The sequence below is a fragment of the Simochromis diagramma genome, unplaced genomic scaffold (genome assembly GCF_900408965.1).
Source record: "Simochromis diagramma unplaced genomic scaffold, fSimDia1.1 OVJJ01000026.1, whole genome shotgun sequence".
NCBI lineage: Eukaryota > Metazoa > Chordata > Actinopteri > Cichliformes > Cichlidae > Simochromis > Simochromis diagramma.
Window position 1 is genome coordinate 2,643,118 of NW_024386985.1, and position 19,641 is coordinate 2,662,758.

General features: G+C 39.6%; 2 protein-coding genes across 5 annotated transcripts; one reads left to right on the plus strand and one right to left on the minus strand.

Moving 5' to 3' along the window:
* Positions 1-1,201: 1,201 nt before the first annotated feature.
* sec16b (SEC16 homolog B, endoplasmic reticulum export factor) lies at positions 1,202-15,593 on the minus strand. 4 transcript variants are annotated; one of them, XM_040040351.1, is made up of 26 exons: positions 15,372-15,592; positions 14,932-15,006; positions 14,579-14,857; positions 14,248-14,336; positions 14,059-14,161; positions 13,358-13,560; positions 13,131-13,282; positions 11,218-11,279; positions 10,956-11,094; positions 10,603-10,833; positions 10,073-10,170; positions 7,746-7,827; positions 7,528-7,645; positions 7,339-7,450; positions 7,067-7,172; positions 6,329-6,466; positions 6,120-6,233; positions 4,394-4,469; positions 4,153-4,312; positions 3,877-4,040; positions 3,745-3,773; positions 3,491-3,598; positions 3,308-3,403; positions 3,115-3,229; positions 2,757-2,800; positions 1,202-2,367 (listed from the first exon to the last, which is right to left on the minus strand). In XM_040040351.1, the coding sequence occupies exons 3-25, from the start codon at positions 14,839-14,841 to the stop codon at positions 2,784-2,786; spliced, it is 2,775 nt and encodes a 924-aa protein (XP_039896285.1). In that variant the 5' UTR covers positions 14,842-14,857; positions 14,932-15,006; positions 15,372-15,592; the 3' UTR covers positions 1,202-2,367; positions 2,757-2,783. The 4 variants fall into 4 exon arrangements, with proteins under 4 accessions (XP_039896285.1, XP_039896286.1, XP_039896287.1 ...); XM_040040352.1 differs by lacking the exon at positions 14,932-15,006 and having other exon boundaries at positions 15,372-15,593; XM_040040353.1 differs by having other exon boundaries at positions 3,308-3,400; positions 14,932-15,588.
* Positions 15,594-16,244: 651 nt separating this feature from the next.
* gadd45ab (growth arrest and DNA-damage-inducible, alpha, b) lies at positions 16,245-18,480 on the plus strand. The gene is made up of 4 exons (XM_040039992.1): positions 16,245-16,380; positions 16,687-16,788; positions 16,890-17,097; positions 17,305-18,480. The coding sequence occupies exons 1-4, from the start codon at positions 16,331-16,333 to the stop codon at positions 17,416-17,418; spliced, it is 474 nt and encodes a 157-aa protein (XP_039895926.1). The 5' UTR covers positions 16,245-16,330; the 3' UTR covers positions 17,419-18,480.
* Positions 18,481-19,641: the final 1,161 nt, after the last annotated feature.

Sequence of the window (19,641 nt, forward strand, 5' to 3'; positions counted from 1 at the left end):
TTTTAAAACTGTGAATGCACTGTAAATGTAATTAATGTTACCCACAATATAGCAGTTTTGCATTTAGGCATTTTATCATACGACTTCTTCAATCATGCACTACAGCCATGAACTTTACAACACATTTCCCAAAGGAAGTGTGGAAATACATGAATGCACCACCACTCTGTAGCAACAGTGGCAGAAGCCAAACATACACTAGACATACCAGCTTCAAATGATAGGCAGCTTATTGTTCTTAACCCTTGCGAAGAATAATACAAATACAATTACAATATTTAAGTACTGCTCTTGAGTAGATAAGATTTTGCATCACTGATACTAAAAACATTACTGTGACAACATTAATAGACCAGTGCATTTGTAATCATTCAGGGAAGCTGGATTGCCAGTCAGTTACTGCTTACTCTTTTTGCTGATTTGGACTTTTTGGATGTGAATTTCACGTACTAGTACTTTGTATTCATAGTGCGCTTTATTTATTCAACTACAGCATTTGTCATGCTTACTTTTGTAGTTTAATTTCTATTTTACCAACAGAAATACACATAGTGAGAAAAATTGAGTTTGCCCGGATACAAAGTGTGATATTTTCTAAACACAGTAATAGCATTTATGATATTGTACTAGATGTCAGATTCCTATACGTTAGGTTTAAATGTATTTTAATCATGCATGCTGCCATGTTCTGAGCTTTGGTTCTTTGTAATCATATTGCTACATGTACAAGAAGCGTAGCATGTTTGGAGTTTATCAGTGAGTAAAAGTGAACTAGCATTTTACTGTGAATCCGAATCTCAATAAAGATTTTGTATAAGATGTCTGCCTGTTGAGGAGTTTTTTTTTATTTGTTTATTTTCCAATTATCAAAATATGTAACTTTGTTCGAAATATATTAGGTTCTAGTATAGTCTCATCTGGATGCCATTTTAAGCAGTCTTTCATAAATCCACTCTGATAATTTGTATAGTGACACGTTATTGGCAGGACGTATGCCATAGTTCACATGCTGCTCATCTGCATGTGTGTTTGTTTGTGCGTGTGTTGAATTCAAGGCCAGTGTGTGCCACTCATTCTTGGCTACTGCAGACTAATCGTAAAAGGAGACGGCACCTGCCGTGTTGTCACTTGCTCTACATTAATTGAGAGGCTCTATCGGGAATTGCAGCTATTTCTTGGCAAGATGTAATTATTCAATATGTGACTATTAACATGACTGCAGATACAGCTTTTAATAATACTTTCCTCTGCTGCGAGAATCTGCTGAAAAGCTAGAGAATAAACACATTTCATGTGGTCGTATAGAGGTACAAAAACACAATACATTGAAACTTAAAGTCAAATGACTTAACAACATCCCAGTTACATCCAAACATGTTTACACGGTGACACGGAAATAAAAAAGGTCAATCTAAAATCAATTACAAGAGTATATATTACTGTTTTTTATATACAATTTAAAGAGCAGTGTGTAAAATCAACCTTTTATATGCTGAGCTCCATTTCATTATAAATAAGTCATCAGCACATAAACAGTTTGGTCCTGGAAGCGTCTGCTCTCTGGTGGGTGTAGAGGCTGTAAGAGGGTACTGGGTATTTGGCTGGTAGAGGTCTTCCCTGAGCTATCCTCCCCTCTCTCGCCATGTGGTATCATCAATCTTGGCAGTATGACAACATGAGAAGACACTATTCCAATTTTATTTTCAGCATTTATTTTCTGTCCCGTGTGCAATTTAAAATACAACTGTTGCACTTTTCAGATGACAGAAAATAATCAAGTACTGCCCATGATGTGGTACAGCTCTGCAAAGCTGGGCTACAAATTATGCTTAAAAAGCTTCTGTGACCACAGCATTTATTAGTGTGCGTCTTATTTCTGTTTTAAAACAGTGGTTGGAGCATAGATAATATAACTGCAGTGGTATATGTGTGTATATCTTTAAATATTTTCCACGCTTATATTTAGCTGGATATTTAATTGCAGCATATAGCACAGATGATCGTGGCATAGTGATCACAGTTACACCAACATTTTTTGCCACAGTAGAACTTCAGCCCCAGTGTTGCTGGCGTGATTGCTCTGAGTTAAGCTATCCCTTTCCCAAGATATGTACTGCGTCTGCTGGTAATTTCCCCTAAGTCAGCTTTTAGTACACACACCTCAGCTGTTTTTGTCACTGCAATATGAGTTGATATCCAAGTCGATGCAGAGTATTCCTGTAACTAACAAGGAACATCATGGTTTGCAAGCTCTAGGATTTTAAAGGGCATTACTAAAAAAGAACTAGTGAGCGGTATGCATCTTACAGTACACGACATGTGGTGTGACATTGTGATATCCTCACTTTTGGTGCAAGACGCATGATCCTGCAAACAGAACATGTTTAGTTAATGTGACTCCGTAAAGAATTATAAAGAATCAATATGCTTATCTTTAACCTCCTAAGACCCGAACTCTTCCACGACATGCATTTTTAATTTCTCTTTGATATTTGGGCATATTGGGGCCCGATGAATGTAAAAACAAAGAATTACCTGATTTTTTTTTTAACCTTATTTTTGTTTTTAAGAAAAATAAGAGCCACATATGAGGATATTCGTTTAAAATTTTGATAGAACAGTAGCCGTATAATGCCCTCGTAAGTGGATATCAGGCCCATGTAGAGCAAAATTGAGTATTTTAGTCTAAATAACCCAAAATGTGATGTCCACATATGTGGACGGCAGGTCCTAGGAGGTTAAGTAACTTCATTTACCTGTGACAGAGGTGAGTCTCACGGTTTCTAACCCAGCTGCTGGCCTATAGTGAAGACATGGGTATTTAAAGAAAATGCTCACATTTGTAGAGTTAAATGGAGGTAAAATGTCCTTAGTAACAGCCAAAACACTTGCAATGTTTTAAGTTTCTGCACTAAAAAAAATCCAAGCGGTGTCCATCATGACTGTAATATATGAAACTGGACACGCTAGCTAAGACACTCATTGACCTCAGAACATACCATAAGAATGTGGAAGCTGACAACATGTTTATGTTGAAATCTATTATTAAAATAGTGATAAGTGACTAACACTGACACAGAGCCAGAATATTATGTAACTGATCACGTGACCCACCTGCTTTCCTTGAGAATGGATTAATCCCAGCAGTGGAAGACTGTGGTGGAAACATGCCAGGAGGGACACTGGCAGGCGGTGGAGGAGGACAGACGTCAGCAGATGGCGAAAAGTCCTGTAACATACACAGCGATTAGTATCATTAAATGAAAACTGAGATCACATCTGAGCTCATAGTATGCTTGATACTTACTGTGTGAGCTGGGCCTCCCTGCTCTGAAGCCTCTTTTTGGACCACTTTAGGTTTTGACTTGAACCAGCCACTGAACCATCCTTTCTTTGTGTTCTGCTTTTAACACAGAACAAAGTGTGATGCATGTAAACTAATTCTAATGTCACTGAAAGCTGTGTGATATATGATAGGCAGCCCACCCACCTGTTTAGGAGGCTCAGTGGTGTCCTCAGAAGCTTTTAATCCTTGAGGGACAATCTGCTCGACTTCTCCCGGCTGACTGAAGTTCGTCTCAATCATCTGACCGTGCATCTTCAAAGGCAAATAAAGGCAAACATTTTAACTTATAAGCAACACTAATCAATGCACAGCACAATACATTTGAATGTAATCTTTAAAATTATGCTTATGCGATAAAAAAAAAAGTTGCCAGTGGAATATTAAAATGCATTTCTCACCATCCCTGCTCCAGAGGATGCTCCAGCCCCTGTAAAAGCAATAAAAAGAAAATGTCACACTGACTCACCGCGGGCCATAGTAAATACCCGAACAGAGAAGGGAATGATTGCTGTCTAACATTAGAGTCTCACCCTCTGCTATTGCTGGCAGATTATTTGGAGGACAATGTTGTGAGGCACTTTTGACTTCACTACTATCTGTGTTATGATAACTGAAGTTCTGGCTTGGAGCCACTGTGGGCACTGAGGGAGTATAGGCCACTGTTACTGGTGTAGCCGGGCAGTTGGCCTGTGGCCTAGACAAAGAGGCAGAGAGAGATCAGTGACATAATGGACTCTGTCAGGACTCAGTTACACATATCAAGTAAGAGTGTTGTCTGTGTGAAAGAAAAAGTAAATGAGGCACACCAGTCCTGAGCTGCTCCCATGCCCCATGACCTCACTGCCATTTCCTCAGTGTCTCCTCCATCTTCATGCAATAGGCTTTCTTGGTCCTCACGTCCTCTATAATAAAGGAGTTCAGGCTCAGGACTCTGAATGCCGTGGCTCAAATCATCTAAATCTGATTCTGCATAGGAAAAAAAAAAGCATTTTATTAAGGTATACTTCTGCTCTACAGTGTGAAAAAAGCTACACAATGCAAAGTTACCTGAGGGCATTTCATGTGACATAACAGTATTCCCAGGAGCTGGCTGGTATGCTTCAGTAAAGTCGACAGTTCCAGTCTAATAAAGATAACACCATATTAGTTACAGAGTTTAAGTTCCATTACAGCTATGTTAGCAGTGTGAGTTTGTACCGTGTACACTCCACAGGTGCTAATATTTCCCAAGTACAACATTTACCATGTGATGAAATTAATTTGACAGTCATTTTGTTATAAAGCCAAAATTACAATAGTTAAAAAGAAGTGAAATATTGGTGGTGCTAGACGAAAGGAGCTAGAGCTGTCTTTGCAAACCATTCAATATGTTCATCTTATGTCAAACTTGTCATCATAGGCTACAGTGCCTGGGATCCCTGCATGTCTGTACCAAATTTCATGGTAATCCATCCAATAGCTGCTGAGATATTTTAGTTCGCTCTACAGTAGAGGAGCAACCACCAGATGGGATAACATTACCAACTCTACTGACACAGTAACATGACTAAAAAAGCTTTGCTACACAACTGGCATACTGGCATAACCAATATTCAATACATTTTATAATGATTAATAATTATTATTTTTAATAGCATAATCAGCCCTGAATGTTTACATAAATATGGAAACTGAAGCAATTTAAGGGATCATTTTTATTCCTTTAAAATCTATTAAAGTAGGTTTTTTTCTTATTAATGAGTAAGTAAAGGGATTTGAAACGTAGAGAAAGATATAATGAAAATATTTAGCGGTCTATCATAAATGGCTGTGAGGCAGGATATGAACCCAATACGCTGGATTCAGGAAATGGAACATGAACTCAAAAAACAGCTCTAATGGTGAAGTCGTCAATGCAGAGCTGTAACCAGGAATCAAAAACCTACGAATCTAGGGTAAAATTCAGAACAATGGAGCACATAACCGAGAGTAAAGCAGGAACCGCAGGAACCGCAGGAACCGCAGGAACCACGGAAAGCATGGAGCAGAGGAGCACATAACACTGAGAAAGGACACAACAAAGGGCAAGAGGAGACTTGAGTTATGAATACACACAAGGTACTTAGATAGATGGGAAACACCAGGGAACACAGCTGGAACTAATCAGGGAAATTAGACTCAGGAAAGTAAAACTGAACACTAAACACGTAGGGCAAAGGTTAACAAAATGAACCAGGAAATAACTAAGGGAGGCAGGAATACACAGAGACCCTAACCAAACCTAAACATGAAAAAACTAGATGTGAAATCAGAACTTTGAAATAAAATAAAAAGAAACCAAGAAACACTTTAATTAAAAAAAAAAAAGGTATCCCAGACCCAGGGACCATGACACAACCATCAGAACAATGATGATTTGCAAGCCTAATTCATGAAACAACTTCCTACTACTTATTTTTATATCACAGGAACGCAACGGTAACTTATGTGTGCAAATAATACCACTGATATCTGAAAAAATATGCCTCACTTACCTTTTTGATTAGGTACCTCGTATCACTCCTGTTCAAGGTGTGATGAAGGAAAAATGTGCACAATAAAATCACAAGTCACTTGTGAGCAGTTGTGATTGCTGACAGTGCTGAATTGATGCTAAGCTAAATTAGAAACCCTCATATATCATACATTTCCTCCACGATTTAATTCTTCCTTGTACAGCAGTGACAACTGAGACATTTCCTCTCACACACAGGTAAACATAGTATGATGTGAAAAGACTGAAGAACCTGATCACCTGTAAACTGTGGTGCCTAGCACGTAGGTGCTTCAGCCAATCAGGTTCCTGCCCGTCTCTATGGAGCCCTGCTTCACTGAACTGACCCTCTGAGTATCTCAGTCTGTCTGACAGCTGCAAGAAAAACATACATACAGTATAACCATTGTGTCGTAATTGAACAGATCACTGATAGTTAGTCAGATGTGTAAGACAACCTGTAGGTTTACCTTGACGACCTCACCAGTCAGCACAAAGAAAGGCTCCTGATGCCTGAGGATCGCCTGTCCGACCACCTCACAGTAATAAAAGGCCTGAGATGAAAGCCCACAGTCCAACAGACGATTGGCGTACAGGAACTTGTACACCTGACCAAAATACAACAATAACCACAGTCATGCATTTATTGCAGATTTAATGGTAATGATTCCAAATATTTAAGTCTTTGCTAAGGGTTGTTTGATCTAATGCAGTGAGTCTAAAATAGTGTCCAGAGATACAAAAGATGGGCATAGTTTTGCCAGCAATCTTTATCCTTCAAAATCAGGTCCTCTACCAGAGGTCTAGGACTTGAGGGTCCCAAGCAGTATCTAGCTTTTTAACAGCTGCTGACAGTCCTAGGACTGCGATCTTCTGGACAGAGATCTTGGAAGTTGTTCCTGGGATTTGCTGGAGCCACTCAACCAGATCTTCTCAAGGACCATACATTGCAACAAAAAGATATTCTGATTCTGAATGAAATGTTAATGTATTATCTTCCTGTATTGAATCCAAACTAGAAACCTTTTGTTAAACTGTGTAAAAGTGTCTAATAAATTGATGGGGGAAAATGTATTCTATGTGCTAGTGGAGCTGTGTTATAATGGAAAAATGTTAGATGTTAGATGACACAGAGAATATTCGGTGCCTTTAAATTTGATATTTCCATTTGGTACACCATTAACACAAAAAATATAAGTAGCACCCACCTGAAAGGAGGGTATTGAAAAGCTTTTGTTCCCAAGAGTCTGGCAATACTCATATAGTTCAGTGCACTGGATGGCAGTGTTTGTGGCAAAGCACTCAAACAATTTCCTAGAGGAAATAAAAACAGACAAATTCAAAGCAAAGAGCTGATAGAAATTAAGATCAAAATAAGACATGCACGTGTTTCGGCAGAAAATTAAGCTTGTGCTGTCAGTATAACCAGATGAACAGCACTTGGACTGATGAATGGCAGCAAGTTGGAATCACAGCTCACCTGTGGCTGCTGCCTAGAAGTGCCAGTCTCTCAGCCTTCTGTGTAAACACCCCGAAGGGAACACTGGCTGTCAAGTAGCACACATGGGCAGCATGTATGAGGCCTCTGGAGGCTGCACAGGGAAAAGCAACACACATCAGTTTGTATGTGTGTGCATGACAACCTGTCAGTCAGTCGGTGTATCAGTACCGAGTGTATCTCCCATGGTGACGATGGCCTTCTGTTGGATGGCTGGATCTCCTGTCTCATTGGAGAGCATAACAGCCAGATGGGGCCTCCAGTCTCCCCATTTTTCATTTCCACAGCACTGAGCACAGAAAATCACTATTAAACCTTAGTAATAAGATACAGGCTATAGCATAAGCTTGTCTTCATATAAGAGTTTTGTTAGGTTCTGGATAATTTACCGTGGCTGCAGCAGGAATTCTCCCAGACAGCAGCTGGAAGAGAGTCTGGAGGGGATCACTGGGCGTTAGCTGGCCTGTGAACCTGCCAACAGAGCAGCCTGTGTCACTGCACGTCTTAAGCAAGGCTTTACAAAAACAGGAACTATCCCATTTAAAGTGCATCTGTTCTGCTAGTATGCACACAAGTGAAACACCACACTGATCGCTCAGATTCTGCCCCTCTTGTCAATTACAAATCAAAATCAGTCTGCCTATCTGCCAGCCTTCTCCCCAGACATTCCTCTACTGACAACCTGCTGCTGGGCTGCTGAGACATACCACTTAGTCTGTACAAATAGTCTGTAAAAACTAGACTGGGTTACATGATAAATAGCTCACGGGAGTTTAATGAGAATATCTGTATTATAGTGATTTCTGTTTATTACTGTTAATGAAAACTAAATAAAAAAGAGAACTAGAAATAAATTATTTTAATTACGAGGCTTTGGTACCGATTTTTAGTGTATGACGGTAAGCCAACTATTATTCTGTAATACGTTTGGTGAACTTTTCAAATGTTTCCACTAACAAACAGCACCTATATTGTCATTAATTAGTAAATAAAAATGACAGTGAAACTAAAAAAAAACCCAAAAAAAAAAACTAAACATTTTGAAAACAATTAACACCAACCAGCGCGGTTAGACACACACACTCTGAAACTCTGACAAATAGCTGAAGCTCAAATTAATTGAAACAAAAATATGAAACAAAAAAATAAATGCAATATTGCGCAAAAAGTTTTTCATATTTTGCTAGAAAAATTGGAAATGGGTGCTGTGTGAATAGTTGAAGCTTGGGCAAACACACATGAAAACTGAATATTTATGGCAAACTGAGTTTGTACAATTATAATGATCTTCAAAGTTAATATCAGGCATGAATATCTTTATTTTTCAAAACAACCTAAACCCCCTTAAGCAGCTTTCTCATAATTTCTTTAGGTAGTCTTCAGGAATACTTCTCCAGGCTTTTTGAAGGACACTCAAAGCTCTTCTTTGGAAGGTTGATGGCTTCTGCTTCATGACAGAACCGCCACTGTGTTTTCAGAATGGTGGTAGATACTCACTACAAGACTTGTTGCCACTGATTCTCAGTCCATGTTTTGATTAATTTAGCATAGTGGAATGGCTCATCAAGTGGGATCAATTCTAGGGAAGCTTCAGTAGATAGATCAAATGAAGTGATAAATGTAATTCTCAGGTACACTTTCAGCTCTTTGCTGGATTTCTCCCCCTATTTCTAAAGGATATTGCTTTCAGATGCTGCTTCATCTGCTGTAGATAGATTTTAGGGCTGCTACACCTTATTTTATCCCCCCTTTGTCAAGTTTCCCGTTTTCATTTTTTAGGATATGTACCAGGTTTTTGATTAAATGCTCTATAGGAATCACCTTGCTGGGACAAAAATATATTATATGCCTGTGAAACTGTGTTTTCTTCAGTGTCCTTTATAGATTCAACTACATAAATGGGAATAATTTAAACCTTTGCGACAGGCTGCTGGTGACAAAGTGATTAAAGAAATCATTTAAGATTGGTTCTTTGCTAAGTTTTCTGCTATGTGTAGACACAAGACTGGTTCATCTCTTGAGTTCGGTGCCTTGTTATGTTTGAATGAGTCATAGGTCAGTGTTAAATGTGTTAAAAAGAAACAATCTCAAAAATGGACAGTTCAGGACCACGACTGGACTGAACTGAACTGAAAATGAGTGAAAAGCAGTCAATGTCCAACGAAAAAACTTTGAAAGACCTTCAGAAAGCCTGGAGAGCTATTGCTCAAGACCACTCCAAGTCTAGTTTCCTGTTCTGGAAGCAGAATATGTAAACTCTACTTTTAAAAAGTAACCTTCTCATCACTACTCCTAATCTTAGCTGTCCTTGCGCCTAAAGGCAGGAAAGTCTGGGTACTCACTGTGATTGCTTTCAGCAAAAACAATCAGATCTCATTTTAAAATATTTCTATCTAGCATATCAGATCACTAAGGTACTGTTGGACAAATGAAAAACCTCTTGGGAGTGCTAGAGGAAGTTACTGGAACATCAAAGTTTCTATTTTTCATCCTCTGAGGATTTGAAAGTCCACATTTTGTGGAAATATATCAAATAATTTAAGTCTGGACCAAAATGGACCGACAGGAACATTGCTCACACTTCCTAGTAGTGCTAACGCAAGTGTGAAGGAAGCCATAAGTATCTAAGTTTAGCAATTCTTGACAAATTACCACATAGAGCTGTGTGCTGATTTCTCTCAGCTGTCACGTCTCAGAGGGCCATGAGTTTTCTCACCTGTTCAGTACAGTCATATAGGACCTGTTGTCCATTTTGCTGGCCAGAAAAAGTGCATGTCCCCACAGGCCGCTGGTCATAGCCGACTCCAGGGCCTCCTGAAAACCACATATGAAAGATAGAGACTGAGCTACAGTACACAGTACAGACTGATTAATATTTGATTATTTTATCCTGACTAAATGTGACTGACTAAATTCTTGCATATATACACATGAATTTAACTTGATTAGTTTCATTTTATGCTAATTTATATATTTACTCCAGAGCATCCCAGAGGAAACATTGTAAATTTGCATTCATTATACAATATCATATTACCTGTTGCTCTAAAGAGGTCTCTATAATGTTTCACGCAAAATCAAACATTAGAGAAAAGTGCAGAGGATTAAAACTAAAATCATGTCTCATGGTCACATTAATTTATCTTGGCTCTGTGCAGTGGGCCTGACGTCTTTTGAAGCCACTAGAGTTAAATGCTAGACTTGTCAGCAGCTGTTAAAAAGCTAATTAAAGGTGAATGTGGAGACCTTCTTTCTTCCAGCCAGCAGTAGTTGAGTGTAGGTCTGCAGGCCCTTCTCAGAGTTCTCTGAGCTAAAGCTGCTCCAGTTTCCTGTGAGCAGGTCGTCTCCTTTGCAAGGTGGTGCTTCAGCAGTTGTATCCTCATTGAAGTCAATAAGCGTGGGGGCATCTGATGGGCAGCTTCCATCTGAATGTGAGTCCTGCATCAGCAACTCTGCGATATCTGACCCGACTATTTGCTGAAATACCAATATACAGTGACAGCTGTATCAAAAATAATCACGATAATTGCCCTGATGTCTCTCTGATGGCAATGTGATCCCTCTACATATTGTGTAATGCCAACACATAATCCACTTACTCCATTCTGTCTGCAGAGCAATATCAGAATATTCCACAAAAGGGCAGCAGAGCTTTTATCTTGCAGTTTGTTGTCCCTCATGCAGGCGCCTGCCATCTGGTGGGCAAACTCTATAGCATCCACTTTGTGCAAATCCTCCCTTCAGTAAAATATACATAACATTCAAACATGGAAGTCTCACAAGTCTAATAATAATCCTAGATCTGACATACAGCTGAATGCAGTTTGTTATTGTCAGAATTACAAAACCAAAGACTATTACCTGGTTAAAGGCCCTGGGAAGCTTCTCATTTCATGCTGCTCCTGTGTCTCACTTAGAATAACCTATGTACATTTAAAGACAAAAATAATGTCTTGAAACCTTACTGGAAACATTACTGCTAATGCTTTATTGTAAGGGCCAATTTACTCTCCTGTAGCTGTAAATTATAAAGGTATTTCTAAAACAAATATTTTTTTAAAAAAAAGCCCATTTCTGCAAGATTTACTATTTAGTACAGAAAACTGGATAGTATTAACTACTGTAGTTACTAACGTACCTAGTGGTTATATTTAAGATTATAAGGTGTCAGTCTGCTGAACCAGAACCCCAATACAGGAAGTCTGGATCAGCCCTCTGTGTTAAAAAAAAAAAAAAAAGAAAAAAAAAAGTCCAGCCTCTGACTCCGAGTATTACACAGCAGGCTAAATTTCATGGGGAAGCGTTTAACTGTTTATAGACTCATATCCACTGTTTTACTATAACTTTTAGTAAAAAAAATAAATAAAATAAAATAAAAAATAATTAAAACACTAGAGGTACATTTGAAGAGAAAAATCCTCCATCAAGACTTGTTCTCCCATGTGCAGTTTCAAAACATGGATTTATACTGAAACTGACAGCAGACAAAACAGAACTAAAGCCATGGTGGACAAAATGTGCCACATCGAGTAGAAATATAAAACATATATTTGTAGCTACTGAGTAGTGGAAAACTCAAAACTAATGTGCAGCAAAGACCTCAACAAATCAATATTCACCAATTAATAACCCTAACTACTCTGTGACATAAATATTTTCAAACTCAAAGAGTTTTTAGGTTTCCAAGAAACCATTATACATGCTGTGTTACACGTTTCAGGGGGATACAAAGCAACAACAGAAAAAAATAATGTATTCTGTATTAGGGCTGTGCGATATGACCAAAATATCATATCCTTATATTAAGACATCTATCGTCCGATAATGATATAAATCACAAAAATGTAACATTTTCTGTAAATTCTGTGAATCTCGGGCAGCTCGACTTGCGTCAAGTGTTTCCAGCTAGGCATCGCGTACCTGGAGTTGAGTGTTTTAACTGACGTAAGAAACTATACATTTTTAGACATAAGTTGTAACGGCCGCCGTTTTCTTTGTGAGTATTTATTACACAGCGTGCTGCGGGGAAAAGCCTGTTCTAACGTTTGAGTCTAAGGTTTATTTTTTAGCACCTGACGGCTCTTTTTTTGCTTCTCATCCGTAAACACTCTGCATCTTTCACGTGATTCAGTTTATTTTGAAAAGTCTCAACAGGATCTTGAGCTTTATTGTGAAAGGCTTATGTGGAACAAGCGGACACGCGATGGTGTTACCGTAGTTGTTGCTAATGACAAGGCATAAAAACAAATGCTTGTCTGTCTGTAGTGTGGTTATATTAAATGTAAGAGAAAGAGAGAACTTTAAGAAATTAATATAGCCACTACAGTGACCATCAAAACGATGAAAAAAATATTACCGTAAACAGTTTATTTTGCGACACCACGAAACAAACGATAGGGTAAAATGAAACATAGACATTTTTATATCGTCATCCAATATATATCGGTATATCGAACAGCCCTATTCTGTATGTATTTATTTATTTTATTTGTTATGGACCCATGTGTTTCTTTAATAAAGGGAAATTAAACTAAACAAATGACAATGCATGAAATATTAATGTTAATGGCTTAATTATCACTGACATGAGCAAAATAATTGTGGATTTGTGAAATCCTTTCCAACAGACCCAAATCAATCCTATTAGTCTGACTATAGTATACCTTTAGGACCCTTAAGGTCCATGAGAGTGCTATAATTTTCATCTCGTAAAAGATTAGTAGTATCCTCCATGAAAATCTGTTGCTTTTTTTAAACAACTTGACTGAACCTACCTCCAGACTGTGGATTTCCAGGTGGCTGACATTCTCCTGTGCTGACAAGCCTGTAGTGACCCGAATCAGTTGACCCGCAGGCCCAAAACTGACAACAGCATGAGGGATCGAGTACTTCAGAGGAGCTGACATCTGATGCACATGTGCGTGGTCTGAGGAAATACAAAGCTTTAAAAAAAGAGGCATAAGCAGAAACGATGTGGACGTGAGAGGAACTGCGTGCTCACCTCCATAGGGTTGAGGGGCAGCATCACTGTGTTCGGCTCCATTCATGTACTGACTCAGCTCATAGCTGCTGGAAGATAACCCTGAGTTTTTGGAGCTTTCTAATGTCCCAAGGTAAAAAGAGGAAATCTCTTCATTGTCTCTGGAGGGATTGTCCTCAAAGTCATTGAGGTAATGCTGAGAGCTGTCTCTCACCTGGTTGTACCTGAAAGAAATGCATTTTCATGTGCATTGCTTTCTTCTTCACTGCGAGAACACATAGCAGTTAAGTCTATGCTGTATTCGTGTGACTTTCTTGCTCACAGAATTTGCAGTGATTATTAGACAGACTGTAATGCAGGAAGTATGTTTGTTTTTTAATAAATATTTAGGCATTAATTGTTTATACTTGCCTGTTTGTTGATTTCTTGTGTACACATTCTCCTCTAGCTTATTTCTACACTCACTCTTGATCAAGAGTGACCATCTATCGCCACAACATATTATACTGAAACCCCAACATTATAGGTTTTCTTTTACTTTTTATTGTTTCTGCTTTTTTTGTTTTTATTAAACCCTCCATACAAACTTTGTAGTGCTAGAGAACCGTTTAACCTGTCAACATTTCTGGATGTACCTCTCTCTTTTGTGCAGGTATCATTTTCACAGTATCATCAGATAGCAAAGGCACTGGCTTTGATAGAAGTAGAGTGCACTGACCCACCTGTACTCCTGAGCATTCACGCTTCCTAGTTGTTCTTGGTTGTGTGCCCTGTCATGGTACCGATCTGCTCTCCATGGTTCTTGAGGACCCCACTGGCCACCATCTTAAAAAACAGCGTTACACATCATCCCATCTCTCTTATACAGAGCGTAGAAGATGACTTTAAAAAAAAAAGGTGTATCACTACACCTTGTCGTCCATGCTGCCCTCTGTAGTCATAACAACCATAGCTGTCTCTGTAGTCCCAGTGGCTGTAAGGTGGATAGTCATAACCATGCCTGAAAATAAAGGAGAATCTTAATGAAGTCATTACATTTCCATCATCTGTGATGCACTGCATATCCCAGCATGCACTGTTAGCAAGGACAGAAAGCTACACTAAGCTCAGTGTTGGAACCAGGCTTCTTTTACCAACTGTTGTGCAACTTTTATCCTACATTGCATTCACAAACACACTAATAATACCCAAATAATAACTCCAGCTTAGTAGCCAGTTGGGGTCACTTGTAACTGTACAAACCTGGACAGAGGTCTTTGGTGCTCAGGTCCATACCCATACTGATACTGCTGACTGTTGTATGGATAAAAGTCAGGTGTAGGCAGAGGGAAATGAGCATTGTAACGGGCATCAGGATGGCCCCAGTGCCTGTCCCTCTCTCTGAGGTCCGGAGGTGGATAGAGCTGGTCCCTTTCCTGCTGCGAGTGGCTGGTGTATCCCTCTCTGTCTTTTGTTCTGTGGGAATGACGGCCTGAGTCCGGCCAGTAGTGACCTCTGTGATCCATGATGACCCTTTAACACCTGCGGTAAAAAATGGGAAATGTCTGCAATCATTAATTCACAGGAAGAAAGTTGCAAACGTTTGTTATACTTACAGCTCACACATCCCAGCCGCAGTCAAAGTACATCCACAAATGCCACATCACTCCATGGGAAACTCACAACATGAGCTGATAACAAATCGGTATGATAACAAGAGGATAAAGTTCACAAAATACTGTGACCCATAAAAAATGTCGTCTCGGTGCTCTGGAGGTGAAATCAGAGTAAATCCAAGTGCGAGGAATATATATATATATATATATATATATATATATATATATATTAGCATAGCATAGTTACATATTAAACAGATTAAAAATCACACATAAGCGCACATTCCTTGATCGCCGTTGTGTTTGCATTGTGTATCTCAGTGATCTGAAGGTAAACAGTGGAGCACGCCCTGAAGAGTTTGACAGCTGCTGTTCCAGGGGGCTGTAAAAGAGGAAATCACGCTCATCCTCGGGATAATCACAATAAAAACTAAACTGACCTTCTGGTCTATGTCAGCACAACATGACAAACCGTGCCTTCGACTGTAGGTTGCATGTGCAGAAAAAAGCGCAACTTGCCACGTTGCCGGTAGGCAGGATGCAGATGACGGTCAGCTGGTCTCCGATCAGATTTAGTTTTCGAGACAGCGAAAGCGTCAGAGTCCAACGTTTTTTCACAGTTTAAAAAAAGTACACATTACTTACCAGCAGAGGCGCTATATCCCACATTTCCTTTCTTTCAAGTCATATGTTTACATCTTCCATCACATGGTGCTGCAGATGTGTAGGCTGCACATCCATGACGCGAATCTCGCGCTCTATCACATCCCGTTTGATTGCGATCTGGTGACTGTGGTGGTCATTTAAGTGCGGTGAACTTACTGTCATGTTCAAGAAACCATTGTAAAATTATTGGACATTTTTATATTGAAGCCAGAAACTACTTTGCACCGTAAAACGAAATCACTAAAGGTTAATGTTTTGAATCTGTATTTGTAAAAACACATGAATGCATTTGGGGTCTATTTGTTAAAATGAATATTTACTGGGGATTTTTTATGTTTTATTTTTTTTTGCAAATGTTCATAGAAGCTATGACATGTTACTTTGTTTCACCGTGTGGAAGTGAAATAAAATGTTTGGTTAGTTGCTGTAATTCTGAAAATGCCTCGTGATTACTGACGAATTGGTTTTGCTATATTTCCAGAAACTAGTTCTGATTATTCTCATATTAGTCATTGTCCTGTTATGGCCACGGGATGTCGCTTTCTTCTAAGCACAGGTTCAATGTGAATCACGTGACCAGTCATCCACAACTGGGTAGGCTTTATGCAAATGAGTTCTGCGTACACAGGATTTTTACTACTGGAACCCGGACGCTCCGAGCACAGCGAGAGTCTCACTAGACAATAGAGGACGCACAGATTCCGCTCTGGATATTATACCAAGACCCGGTTGGATGTGCAATATGACTTTTGAAGATACCAGTGGAGATAATTCAACAGAAAGGTTAGCTTTGCGTTGAACTCTGCATTTTCCTTTAATTTAATTCTGTTTTTAATACGAATTTAGAAACTTTTTGTTAGAATTATTGGTTTGCAGATATAATTGCACACTGCCCTTTGTGACCGACATTCAGCCCTATTATATTGAGCCGTCTCGCGGTTCTTGCATTTGTATCACACATGCAACGTTACATCACGAGCTGGCATTCATATATCACGTGAACGGCGTTAGATGGAAAATTGGGGCATCAAATCTTAAACTAACAGCCTCTCTGATCATGCGCGTTCTGTTAAACTTTTGTTTCTTTAGAATGGACTCGGTGGCTACAGCGTTAGAGGAGGTCCTGAGCTCTGCATTGCCTCAGGGTTGCATCACTGTCGGAGTTTATGAAGCAGCAAAGTCACTCAATGTGTAAGTTGATAGTAAGCTCGCTACTGCCGCACTATGAAAAACTAGCTGGGATGAGCATGAAGTAGTAATGTTTGCTTTATCTTTTTCCTCATTGCTTTTAGGGATCCAGACAATGTGGTGTTGTGTCTACTGGCCACAGATGATGAGGAGGATGTGGCTCTGCAGATTCACTTTACCTTGATACAGGCATTCTGCTGCGAGAATGACATCAACATCCTGCGTGTGAGCAACATGAGGCGTCTGGCAGAGATACTCGGCGGAGTGAAGCCTGGAGGAGAGCCAATGGACTTACACTGTGTTCTAGTTACTGTAAGTACTGTTACTCACGTCCGTGTAGTTTAAACCTTGGGAATATTGCTCATTTCCTTTTGAGCAATCAAATGTACCTGGGGTTTATTGCTTCTCGTTTCTGCTGTCAGCACTTAGAAGGAGTTGGCATCAGTTATGCAATCTGAATTATTATTTGCACGTTTCATAAAAGAACAGATGGTAACCGCTTTGCTCTTTCCTGTGCAGAATCCGCAGTCATCCCCGTGGAAGGACCCTGCACTGAGCAAGTTGAACAGATTCTGCAGAGACTGCCGGTGTTTGGATCAGTGGGTGCCTGTTATCAACCTTCCTGACCGATGAAGCTGCTTGGAATATAAATGTATTGTGTGCATTGGGGAAAAAGTAACTGCCTAAGGCCTGTGTTAATGTCTGTGTTGGACTTGATTGGAAAGCGCCCCAGAGAGAGAGAAGTGGAGAGGGAGCGACGGGAGAGTTAGGAGAAGGAAGGGGGGGAAAAAAAGAGCACAAGCGTTCCAACAAATTTACCAGGTCAGGGTGAACTTGTGGGCCAAGGAAGAGTGACTCAGCTGTCTGGGTTCCCGGATTTTCTAACGTATGACTGCGCCTTTCTCTGCCGAGAAAGAATCATTTTTCGAGGAAACTGAATCATGTGAGCATGGAGCACACGTGGTGCCGAGCACAGGCGCATGGACTGGGGGAAAAGCCGACAGAGTGTCTCAGCTGACAAGACTCCAGGAACTGGACCACAACAGAGTGGATCAGTCAGCTGTCAGCTTGAAAAACTCCTCATGAAAATTTGACCAAATTGACTCAGCATTTCTTCAAGAGAACATTTACTTAATCTTATTTAAAAACTTGTCACTTTGATAACTCTGATAACTCAAAAGGGAAAGTTTTCACAGTTTATTATTGTTATTATTATTATGGACAATACAATGTTTGTCCGGTAACTTGTTGTTATGTTATTAATTTAATAAGTTATATTTATTGTGCATAGTTGAAAAGATTGTGCCTTGAAAATTTGAATAAAATAACATTTAAAAACAGTTCTCAGATGGGTTGTGCTTTACCTTTTCAGCAACTACTCCATCCGTGCACTTTTAGAAAATCATGCATGAATTTCCTGACATTTGGAGTTTGTTGTTACATGTCACAAGGGAAGTGACGCGTTTACTTATTTACTTGACATATGCTTTCGCTTTTCTTTTCTTTTGCATTTCAGCATAAAGCCAACCTATTCAGGAGGGTGTACAACAAAGACAGAAGTGGAGTAGCTAACGTGTTTTCGGTAATCCACATGGTCTGAGAAGGAACTAGAGTTGTGCACCTCATCTGGGCTTTGTTTCCCAGCTTGAGGGGGGAAAAAAAAAAAATCTAGCCTGTGGCAGAAAAATGGACAACTACAAGTCTTTTCAGACCAGATTAGCTGGCTTTGAAATGTGCTGCAGGCATTAGGTTTCTTGAAATAAAGTTTACTCCTGCATGGGAACCCTAGTAAACGTTGACCTTTTGCACATCTTGGAGATCTTATTACACAGAGGGGTGGAGAATTCCCATTGTAGTCAAATCTAAGTGGGATGGGGCTCATTGTGACAGCTCCTTCTTCACACCCCTCTGCATTCACGCAATCAGTGCTAAATTTACTGCTGAGAGAATTAAAAATAGCAGTGAGGCATGAAAAAAAAAAAAAAATGTTGAAGACCCCTTTCAGGCTGTAAAAAGAGAAAACCAGAACTTGTGGTGCTTGCACAGAGTTAGAAAGGACAAAGGTTTCCACACAGAGCGTCACGAGACAAAGGATGCATGAGTCAGGGCTATTCAGCTCTATTGCTAGAGCTGTACAGTACTTTAGCTTTATGCCTAAAAATAGCCACATGAATAGAGGCATACCCTCTGACCACTGACAATAATAGTTCTTGTAATTAACATGCAGTGTACGCACAGAGACTGACCCACTGAAGAGATGTCAGTTTGCAGGCAGGGATATCACAAAGACAACATTCCTCTCAAGTGGAGGGCTAACAGATGGGGAGGGAAAACTGGGTCAAAAAGGGACTGGAAGACTGAGGAGGATTGTGGGGTATGACAGAAGCAACACAGTTTGTGGTTGTCTTAAACTGACTGCAATAAACAAGAACATTTTGCAAATCTGATAAACTGTATAGAAGTCTGTACATGTAAATAACGTTAACCTTGATAGAATTTTTAGATCTGAAGGGGTTTTTTAGGTTGTTAAACAATATCAGAAATAGTAGAGTCTGATCTGTATGACATGACACCTCCTGAAAATCAGTTTGATCACTGAAAGGCCTTCCTGACACTGAGGGAGGAGCTTCTAAAAGTAGGTGAGATACTGGAGATAGTGGATTATTGGCTTATCCCAGGGCTTCTTCATTACCAGGTAACACTATCACTGCAAATGATGCTGCTACAAAAGCCAGCCATGTAAGTCATCTGACTCGAGTGGGGATTACATGAATGTGGGCCAACAAATATGGCCTGACCTGATTGTGGATGTAACATCGCACCTGAGAAGACTGAGACAGGAGATAAAAGGGTGCT